At 43.4% G+C, this 11,080-nt stretch overlaps 1 protein-coding gene across 1 annotated transcript in view; it reads right to left on the reverse strand.

The window, feature by feature from the left end:
• Window positions 1-244: 244 nt before the first annotated feature.
• LOC104408418 (obscurin-like) overlaps window positions 245-11,080 on the reverse strand; it is a gene marked incomplete at both ends in the record, with an annotated part of 134,901 nt that continues 124,065 nt past the window's right edge. The window contains 9 exons of the mRNA XM_010018025.1: window positions 245-415; window positions 2,292-2,414; window positions 2,871-3,038; window positions 3,157-3,267; window positions 4,840-4,962; window positions 5,594-8,234; window positions 9,107-9,184; window positions 9,749-9,794; window positions 10,546-10,698. Coding sequence (XP_010016327.1) covers window positions 245-415; window positions 2,292-2,414; window positions 2,871-3,038; window positions 3,157-3,267; window positions 4,840-4,962; window positions 5,594-8,234; window positions 9,107-9,184; window positions 9,749-9,794; window positions 10,546-10,698 — 3,614 coding nt within the window. The remainder of the gene's footprint in view (window positions 416-2,291; window positions 2,415-2,870; window positions 3,039-3,156; window positions 3,268-4,839; window positions 4,963-5,593; window positions 8,235-9,106; window positions 9,185-9,748; window positions 9,795-10,545; window positions 10,699-11,080) is intronic.

Consider the following 11,080-nt stretch of genomic DNA (forward strand, 5'->3'; position numbering starts at 1 on the left):
TTTTATTTACATATTGTTATTATTTTATTATTTATTATATATTTACACATAGTCCCCTGTGTCCAGAATTAGAAAATAATTTTCTTTTAAATAAGAGAGCCAGAGAAGAGGAAGCCCTAAACCACCCTGAGCCAAGTGGAATTGTTCTTGATTCACTTCCTCTTCTCTTTTGGACCTGCATCCAAAAGGATGCAATTGTTTTGATGTATGGAAAACACAATGCTTTCTTGGCATTTGAACTTACCCATTTCATCCTTCCCAGTGATTTTCACTTTGGCAGATGGGTCGCTGTAAGGGCTCATTACTGCTTTACTGGTGCAGGCTATCCTGACGCAGTAGATAAACCCCTTGGGGAGATTTTTGGCTTTGTAGCAGCAGTCAGCAATGTCAGAAGCAAGAGCCATCCATTCCCCATCTTAACCAAGGAAAGACAGAAATCAGATTAGGACTTATTTAAGATGGTCACACGAGGGGCTGTGTGTGTTGAGATTTTGGGTTTTGTTGGTTGTTTTTTTTCATCAGCTTTATTTATGTGTTGGCACTGTGGAGAAACACTGGAGTCTCATAGAGCGGAGGAAAAATTGACTTGCTATGGCCAGCTTCTGTGCATGGTGCTGCTTGCTGTACATGTGCCAAACTTATCTTTTGTGAAATCAGTCCAAGGTATGGCAATATTGCTTCAGAGCAATGGTGAAATTTTCCTGTGTAGTTTCTGTTTATCTAATTCATGCCACCAACCTCTAATGCAAATATACTTCAAGAACTCCAAATAAAAGCCTAGTGAAATAACTGGTTTTTTTCCCTTTGCCCTTGTCTTGAATCCAATTGAAAGCATGAGGTGCAGGGTTTCAAGACAGAACTACCCACTAACATCCTCCTAGCAAACCTAGTGTTTAAAACTTGGGCAGGTTAAATCAGCTTTTATGAAACTAAGATGATTTCCCAGGGAACTGAAATTTTAGGTATATTCTGGACTCATTATTCATGGAACTATGGTGTAAAGTCTAAAATCACCAGCAAACATTTGATCATTCATTTCACATGATACTGTCCCATACTTTGCCATTGCTGTTGTGCTCAAAGTAAACCTCAATTACACAAGACTGCCTGAGATTAAATCCATCCTTTCATTCAAACAAACAAAAATTTGTCATTCAGAACAAAGGTGTCAATGCCTTTGCAGGGTACTGGTTGAATCAGTGTGTGTGTGTAAGAAGGAGCAGATACATCTTAGAGAAAAGTGTCTGCAGAAGCAGCATGCAGAAGCCTACTGTCAAGTAATGGATAAAACAAGGAATTTTTTTTTGTGATTATTTTAATCCTCCCTTGTTCAGGAAAGCAGGACTGAGAATGTTCCTGCCAAATACACAGAATGCAGTGAAAGACTGTAGATGCTGTTTCCTGTTTTTCTTCCTAATTGGAACAACCTGTGTTTGCATCCTCCCCAAGCAGTTGTGGCAAAAGGAATACAAATAGAGAGAGCTGTGTTGGAGAAAAACCAACAGATACCAGCTCCAGAAAGAAAAGGCAGAAAGCTTCTGCCCATGCTCATGCTAATCCAGAAAGGAATGCCTGTATGTTTGGAGAATTAAAAGAAGAAACATGGAGTAGTTGAATCCAAAGGGCTGTGTATATGTGACTGCAGGAGAAATTACTATTTGACATAGCATTCGTAATAGTAACAGCAGCAAAAGCTGCCCCAGAAGAGATGGAACAGGTTTGGAGATTTGATGCAAAGTTCATGGAATCAAACAAGAAAACATCCACTGTATTCATCAGGCTCTGGACCAAATCTTGGAAGAGAGCATCAAAGGAATGATAAAGTTTTGTCAAACTTTTTTTATCTTGTCCTACCTGTTTGCCTTAAGTTTCCTTCCTGTATTATCAATGGAAAAAGAAAGCATGGCTGTTTAGCATAGGATGAGTTGCCCTTCTGATAGACCTTTCTCCACAGACCATACAGAAAGCCTGGGTATAGGCTGATTGTTGTTGCTGGGCATCATTAGTGTATAACATTGACAGAATCTGGCTCCAGCCATGCATATTCTCCTGTAGCCGTTCACTTTTTGGTCATAGCTTCCATGTGACCTAGTTTGATTCACATGAATGTATACTTACAAAAAAGCTTTGCTGATTTAGCCAGCACAACATCTAACTTTTAGATGGCTAAAGGATGGCTGTATTAATTTCATCCCTAACTCTAAACTATGGGGCTAAAATCAGGCTGGGGAAGAGACCACACAAATCGAGATATTCTTTGCATAAGGCATAAGGGCAACACTCCACTTTACCTTCGCTCTTGCACTGGACACTGTAGTGGACGGGCGTATTGGTTTCCACAGGTCTCCAGACCATCTGCACTCCATCTTTGTAGACCTCCACAATGTCAGGGGGTGGAGGGCTGGGAGGAACCTCTATTGAGAGGAGACACAAAACCCGGTGACTGTTAGCAATAGCACTGCTGTGATACAAAGGTCTCACCCAGCATTTCTCAGGTACAGATATTCTTTATATATATATGTATAATATACATATATTTAAATATGTATGTATAGACACCCCTGGTGGAGCAACAATTTAACCGTGCCTAATTTAAACTCTGCATTAAAATTTTGAAGTTTGGTTCTAGAACCACATGGTTACTGGAGTGCCTCTGAATCCAGAAGAGAGACTAAACAGAGAAGAGGAGGAAAGGAACCCTGCAAAATGTGCCATGCTACCAACACAGCAAGGGCTGTAAACTAGAGCAGACAAGGGAGGGATTGTCCTCTGAATCTACCTGCAGAAATCTCACCACGCGGGTATTTACAGGTCGCATTTTAGACAGGAATACTTGTAATACTTTCTTCTGTAGGTACTACTTCTCTTACCTGCTTTTCTTATGATGCAAGAGGTGGATGCTGAGCCTAGGGAGTTTGTGGCTACACAGGTGTAAACACCAAAATCATCAGCACTAACAGAGAGAATAGTTAACAGCTGGAAGTTTTTGAGAGTGCTTGAGATGAGGATCCGGCTGCTGCTTTGGACAGGTGTCCCATCTGAAAAGCAGAAGATAGGAGAGATAAGTACCCTGCAAATTTATACTAAGGTGTCTAAATCCCTTCCTGCCTGTCTAAACCTGAGATTAAGGACTCCCTAGAGGGATGTCAACATCACCTTTGAACCAGTTGGTGTGCAGGGGGGAATGAGCTGCGGTCCGGCATGACAGTGTTACGCACTGTCCAATGGCAGCAGCCTGATCCATGAGCTCCTCAACGAACAGTGGTGCTGCAAAAAAAGAGGAAAAGCAGCAATTCAGAGTGGTTGACAAGAGATCTGGAGAGGGGCTTTTGACAAGGGCAGGTAGGGACAGGACTAGGAGGAAAGGCTTTAAACTGATAGAGAAGGGAGATTTAGATTAGATATTAGGAAGAACTTCTTTCCTGATTTCTTGACCATATATGTAGATCTAATCTGACTATGACTGAACAAGGAATGAAGATATACAGCTAGCTTCAGCTTTGGAAGTCCTCTAAGTTTGACATTGTATAGTGTTAGCTGACATTTGATCTTAAAGAACCTTTTCAAAACAAACCTTTCTGTGATTCTATGATGTTTCCCTCTGAGTATTTCTATTTATTTCTAGCAATAAATTTGGGACACCTTGCTACTAGATGGGAGCTGTGAAATGTTTGTTCAGCCTGGAGAAGAGAAGGCTCCAGGACCTACAAGAAAGCTGAAGAGGGACTTTCTATCAGAGCATGTTGGGGTAGGACAAGGGGGAATGGCTTTAAACTGACAGAGGGGAGATTTAGATGAGATCTGAGAACGAAGTTCTTCCCTGTGAGGGTGGTGAGACCCTGGCACAGGTTGCCCAGAGAAGCTGTGGCTGCCCCATCCCTGGCAGGGGATGGGGCTTGGAGCACCCTGGTCTAGTGGAAGGTGTCTCTGCCACAGGCAGGGGGTTGGAACTGGATAAACTTTAAAGTCCCTTCCAATCCAAAGCATTCTAGGGTTTTATGATTTCCCAGCCCTGCTGGTACATCTAAGGCAAGCAGAACAGCTCATAGGAGAGAGAGAGCATGTCACAGCAAGAGCTTTCTTCTTGCCTAGCTTAAATGTGGGGGCAAAACTAAATGATAGTGTTTCAAGGACAAGGGGGTCAGATCAAACCAAAACAAAGAGAGAAGACATAAAGGATGGATACGGAAGGAGGAAAAAGCCCATAAAGCATCAAGTCTGCTGCTGACTCCAGGGGAAAGGGGAAGCTCAGGTTTGCCATGTTTGTCCAGGGTTTTTTCTCCACAGTGTCCAGGAGCTGCCAGGCCTTTGTAGTGCTTGGCTGGGCTCTGCTTAATACTGGGGCATTAACCTGACCTCAGAAAACACTCCTGCTAGAGTCCAGGGGAAACATGTCTGGGCAAAAACAAATTCAGCTTTGCCGATGCACTGTTTCTGCCTGCCCCAGCATTTTTCATTTTATAGATCTACAGTAGCTTGTCTGGCACTTACACATGGACACAGGACTGGACCATAGGAATTCACAATTCCCTGATTCTGCCATCCCACCTTTGAATACTCCATTTATTCTCTTTCTAGTTTACACATAGATTTTATTCCTTTGCAGTGGCTTCCTAGGATGACTCCAATTTGCAAGCAATGGCATGACAAGGCAGTTTTAACAAGTATATAGTTATGACATAAATGTAGGAGGCTGGCTTGTATTGTATGAGTTGGTCCAGGTCATCTCCAGACAGTCATTGCAGATCCATCCTTAGAAACTGGCCCCACACAGCACTGTCATGTTCATTACTGATACATCATGGTAAAACTAACTGATGACTTTTGTAATAGCAATACCTTTCTCCTTTGGCATGAGGCTTGGTAACTTGAATGAAGAGAGTGCTGATTTCCTCTTCAGAGATCCTTCAGCCCCTGTTAACAGCTCTTTTTCTACTGCCTCACTTCCCAGCTCTCCAAACTCTGTTTTGAGAAAGGATGAGAAGTCATTCAAGGCCACCCTTCTCCCTGGGGTATCCATTTAGAGCACACATAAATAGCTTAGTAGTCACAGGTTTCCTTATTAACAAGCCCTCAGTCAACAGAGAAGGCTGTGACAGCTGTTACAAACAGAATGATGTCCCGAAACAACAGTACGTATTGGGTGGCAGAGAAGAAAGGACAGATTCTGTAGTCCAGTGACATCAACTTATCAACTTAGGTAGCCAGGGTAACCTCACCAACTTCTCCCAGGAACTTTAGCTTTAAAGATTTACCATGGTCAGATGATAACTGCAAAAGAAACTGCAGCAAGGAAAGCATCATCCAGCCCTGATCTGCTTTTGTACAAACTCAGACACGGGAATTTAAGTCACTTCCATCAGCAGATTAACCCAGCTGACTCCGCATTGAAGTGAGCCAATAACAGGGAGCTAGTGGTGGAGCTGAAGACTGCTGATTTCATAACCTGCAACTGCCAGTTTTGCAATCACAGTCTCACCACAGCCTCAGATATGCTGAGGAAAAGGGAAAAGGCAGATTTAGCAGAGCCTAGTTATAGCAACAAATCTATGAAGGCATCTGTGAAGGAATCTATGAAGAGTAAAATATTTACCTTCCCCTGCCTCTGGTTCAGGAGATATCTTTCCTTTTAGGATTCTTGAAATATGGGCGACAGAAGCTTTTACTTTCTTCTTCAGACTCTGCTCCACTGACTGCTCCACTGAATGAGACCTTGCATATGGCTTAAAGAGTCCTGGCTTGCTGTAGACAGAGCTTTTCTGCTTACCACTTGAGTCCTTTTGGGGGCCATACATTTCTTTATGACTCTCTGACCCTTTCCCTGTGGCTAATAAATTAGTTGCCTTTGAATCCTCAGATATTTCCAAATGGTTCTTCCTGTTCTTGTCCTCTGCCTGTTCTCTGATGCACAGTCTTTTATCTTTATGCAAATGTCCTGCAGGAGGGGACCTTGCCCTTTCACCAAAAGGTATAAACCGTCTACCAGTTGGTTTGGGTGGAGCCTTCCTATAGTTCATAAATTCAAATGGAAAATAGACAATGTCATACAAATCAGAGAAATTCAAATAGGCAGGCTCTACCTCTGATATGTCAAATTTTGGAGTTCCACTGCCAAGGCTGGGTGCTTCATCTGACAGGTCTTTGATTTTCACTAAAGAAACTTCTGGATGCTTAACCGTGTCCTGGATCACTGACACCTGACTGTGTCTTTTTCCAGTGTCCAAGCTATCTGTTGAAGAAACACTCGCTTGGCTCGAAGTAGCACTCTCAAATGCCAAGTCCTCCAGATGCTCACATTCATGAGGAACCATTTGTGCTCCCTGCCCTTCCAGTACCACTGACTCCTCACCCACGACAGGATAGGGTTCTGCAAGGTACAGCTCAGAGACTTCTGCTCTTTTACTCCCTTGTACAGAAGGGAAGGAAGTTTCTGTGGGTGCTTGTCTTTGACTACCTTGGTAGACCATCTCTGTGGGAGGAGACATGTGCTTTCTGTTTTCCTCCTCACCAGAAACTGAATGTGCCCAAACATTCATCTCTTCAGAGAGGGAAACCATCTCATCCACTAAGCCCTCCAGCACAGCAGACTCCTCATCACTGTAAAAAGACGACCTGTGATGTGAGAGCTCCTGACTTTGATCCCTGTGGAGCGATGGTGGGACAGTCTTTCCAGCATCACAGCTTCTACCTTCTAAGGCAACAGTTCTACCCTCACCATGAACCTTTGGATATTCCTCATCTTCTAGCTCACAGACTGAAGCTGGAGCAACTTGTGTTTGAGAAGCAGTTAAGGTACCTGGAGGCCCACCTTCCAGATCATCAGAAACCTTACCACTGTGATAGGAGGCCTGGTGCTGCTCGGACACCTGATGTTCACTTTCCATGCTTTCATGGTTTTGAGCTGATAATGTAGCTACATCTGAGCACTGGTCAGTTAGAAAGGGGCTTTCACCTTCCAAATCATCAGTTTCTTCCTCAATATAAGTAGCTTTTGACTTCTTCAGTAAAGGTTTCCTATTCTCACTCCTATGAGATGACACTGGAAGTCTCTCTAGCTGTTGCACAATACCTGTTGGACACTCATTACCCTCACATTGTGTGGAAGGCGGGGGCTTCTCTTCTGAACAATCCTTGCTCACTCTCCTTAAGTCCTCTTGCTTTGAAGTGTCTACAGAACATCCCTTGCCAGGCCCTGCAGAAATGTCGCAGTGGCCACTGCCTTCAGGACAACTTTCTTGTGACAATACATCACAGTCTTCTTCCAAAATATCTTCTTCCCTCACTGATCTTGAGGCTCTCAGCCTGTAGTCATCCAGGGAACGGCTTCGGCTAGCACCAGCAATGGCAGGATGTGGTGGTTTCCTTGCAGTATCAAATGAAGCTGATTTGGTCAAGGAACCAAGCAGATTTTCCCTGTGATCACCTCCATAATCAGACTTTCCTTCTTCTTCTTCCAGTTCAAACTGCTCTAGAAGGGGTTCACGGAGACCACTGAGGGGCACCTTTGAATATCCAGCCTTCCGGAAAGTCCTTCTGGCTCTGTCCAGGTGCCTCCTGAACTCCTTGCCTGGTGAGGAAGGCCCCCTTGCAGGTAGCTCAGCTGCTTGGCTGTAGAAAGTGCTTTTAATGACACTCTGTCTAGGAACACAGACAGGTGGCTTTTCTGTCCCATCCTCAGCCTTTTCAACTCTGTCCTTGTCAGGTAAAAATACATCTGTTTTTTCTTTCTGACACAGAGGCAAAGTGCTTTCTGCGGAAATCCTCACTGATGAAGGCTCAGTAGCACCACTTCTTTGGGACTGATCTGCTCTTTCATCTTGAAGTCCATGATGGAGCCCCTCCTCTTTCTCCTTTAAGATACTTGCCATGAGCTCTTTGCTTTCTGTAGGTGATTTTTCCCCCACCTCAGCTTTCATTGAAGCATACTTCCTCCTTATGGGTTTTACTGGAGGGACTGAGATTTTGGAGTGCTTCTCTTCACTTGCATGTTTTGGAGGCTCCTGGTGGCTTGGTGCATCAAGTATGGACAAGTGGAGTTCGGGTGTAGAGCCAAAGTGCCTCTTCTTGGGGAAATTGGAATTTTCGTTGTCTGAAGAGGAGCCACTGGTGCTGGATGAAGTGCTTTCTTCAATAAGATGTCGGGAGATGGCCAGGGAGGTGTTGTCATGGGTCCTTTCTAGGATTTCTGGGATAGACCGCATTACAAGTATGGATTTATAGCACATCAGAGACCGCTGAAAAGCAAAACAAAATAAAGCACAATCAAACAAAAACGTGGTGGGAGTATGGTAAAAGCAACCATACCAAACTGAACTTCTGCATTCTTAAATACCACACATACTAGTTTAATAACACATTGCCTTGTACACCCTTTTGTACATATTGTCAGTCCAAGCCTCACTGCTGTCCAAGTCTTCCTCTTCTCTCATTCACAGAGGTGAAACTGTACTGACTTCAGGGGACATACTTGCTGTTGTGAACAGGGAAGCAGGACCATACATGGGGTTTTCAAAGACAATATGTCCACTCAAAGCAGATGGAAAAGTGTTTTTAAAGGAACACTTCAGATGAGAGCCTAGGTGGAGTAAATGGCCTTAAATCCATTGACTGCAGTACAACCTGCAGTGACTTAGGCCAACAGAAGACCTACCATGCTGTGTGAGGTAAGATTCTACCTTCTGCCATGCAAGACATCTCAGTTATACTTGAGCAGCTGGCCTCCCCTTACTGCCAACAGAGAGAAACAGGCATCTTCAGAAGGCAATCTTTCTGATTATTTTAGAGAACTGCAGGAAAAGAGGAGTCTTCTTGGGACCTGTCTGTAATTCAGTAACAATTGCAAAGGTGGCTGAGGGTACGTAGCTTAGACATAACCATGCATCTTACAAGCACCTGCATGAGATCAGGTGATTTCCAGGCAATAAAAGCCTAGATAATTTATTTCTGCCACATCCATTGACTGCTCTCTCCCGGGCTTATTCCCCATTCGTAGCCAGGCTGAGATCTCTGCTGTGCACACTGTCCTGTCATGATAGACTTTAAAAATACAAATATAATTAAAATATAAATAACTAAAAAGAACCAACATAGATTAAGGCCAACTCACCTGCCATTTGCTCCGAGCCACAATGAACTTGAGCTGCTTCGTATTAATGAAATGAGCTGCTTCGAGGGGGAGATTATGCTGCCAGGTGGAATGATAGGAAAATAATTGGTTAAAAATCCTGACTGCATTTCTGAGAAGTTTTTTCGGTTTTAGGATCCCCTTTCTTCCAGAATTGTTTAGTTCAGGAAAGTTACAATAGACCAAATGCTACAATCCCCTCATGGCTAAATTGTAGACAATCTCAGCTTTTCGATGATAAAAGCAAACCCTTTTCAATGCATGTCATTATTTTTTTTTTCTTGTTATTGTTAGTTTTCAGCTTTTCTTCTTAGGCATTGTAATAGAAACCATAACTTTGCTCTGCAAATCCAGTTTCCCTTCTACACAGACATACTATGTCGGCTCATGTCAGCAGTAATCTTTATCTTTTGAAAGGAAAGATATCTTGGAATGTAAACACCGATGTGTCTCCTCTTTCTGGAGAGCCATGCCTGAGCTACTCTGTAGGATAGAAAGCAAGAGACCAGCAGAGAAAAATGAACTGTCAAGTAATATCAAGCAGCTTTAAGGGCTACCCTTCTAAAGGTCTCTTCCAACCTCACTGTTTCTAATGAGTCTAGTAAGGAACCCGGACAAACTTACCATGAACCACTTGTGTGAAAGACAGTCCAAGGCACTAGGCCGGGCTCTGATAAGAGAAAAGATCACCATTTTAGTAGCAAATCACTTCCAGTAGCAACCATAAGATCTTTCTGAAGGTGCCTGCTTCATGTGGACGCACACATACACTTTTGTGTGTGTCCTTAGGTTGCTGTTTTAGAGCTAGAAGCCAAACAGGCAGAGGCTTTCAACCCAAGGTTTCCTCCCCTTGAGGTGAAACAATTCTCCTTTTTCAGTCTGAGACTCCCTACAGATCCTCAGGAAGACCCCATGGCACTCTGCAGGGACCCTGTTCAAGAGCATCAGGAGCAGCCCTAAGACTGACTGACTTTTTAGGTGGCCAGAGCAAAAATAGCTTTTGGAGCAGGCAGAAAGAATAGAAATTAAATTAAAAACCAAGTGCCTGCAACCATGCCTTCAAGCCGCCTTTTGTACTTGAAATTACTTAATGAATATGGTTAATGTTATTTAATTCTCGCGTAACTCCCTCTAAACCAGTCCTTGCTTTTCCCACTTCTCTGTGTCATTTCAGAAGCTCATCTGCCTGGAAGAGTCAGGGCGTAAGGACATCACCATACCAGAATTGGGCCAGTTTCACAAATTGCAGAGTTGTGCTTTGGGTACTGGGGAATAATAAAGAAGTGTTGGGGCATAACGAACCACATCTCACTCAGATTTCTACTTTTCTAAACGACCACAGCTCTGAGGAGCTGAGATCTGCTTGCTGAGACACTAACATCTTTGCACACTGGCTGTAGGAAGCAGAAAAGTGCACTCACTTGGGGTGCTGCTGTAGGATCCCTTTCATAAAGTCCTTTGCATCTTCAGTCAAGTGAACAAAATCAGGAATGGTCCATGAAATTTCCCCATTCTGGATATTTAGAAGAGTTGCTCTGTCATTCTCCCCAGCAAATGGAGACTTGCAAGTTAGGCTTGTTTTTCAAACAACATAAAATAAAAGGAGACGGTCTTTAGACTTCTATTTGCTATTCAAATAACAGAAGCACAAATGCTTACAAGGGGCTTTAAAATGCTTGAAGGACTCCATGCATGGGTCTTGAAATGCTTGTGAGCAGTGCATCCACTAACAGAGCATCTTTCACCCCAGCATTATATGGCACTTAATGGAATTATTTATCCCTGTTTCACAGATAAGGAATTAAGATTTTGCTTTTGCGCAGCTACAGTAGGGTGTTAGCTAAAACAGGCAAGGGGAAGACTGAATTTCATCCACCGCTTTCATTGCTAACTGCAAGGAGAGCAACTGCCAGGTCTTCAAGCAGGGGCAGTGACCCAAGGCCTGGGAATCCAGGA

Source organism: Nestor notabilis, unplaced genomic scaffold, assembly GCF_000696875.1.
Source record: "Nestor notabilis isolate BGI_N333 unplaced genomic scaffold, ASM69687v1 scaffold2157, whole genome shotgun sequence".
Taxonomy (NCBI): domain Eukaryota; kingdom Metazoa; phylum Chordata; class Aves; order Psittaciformes; family Psittacidae; genus Nestor; species Nestor notabilis.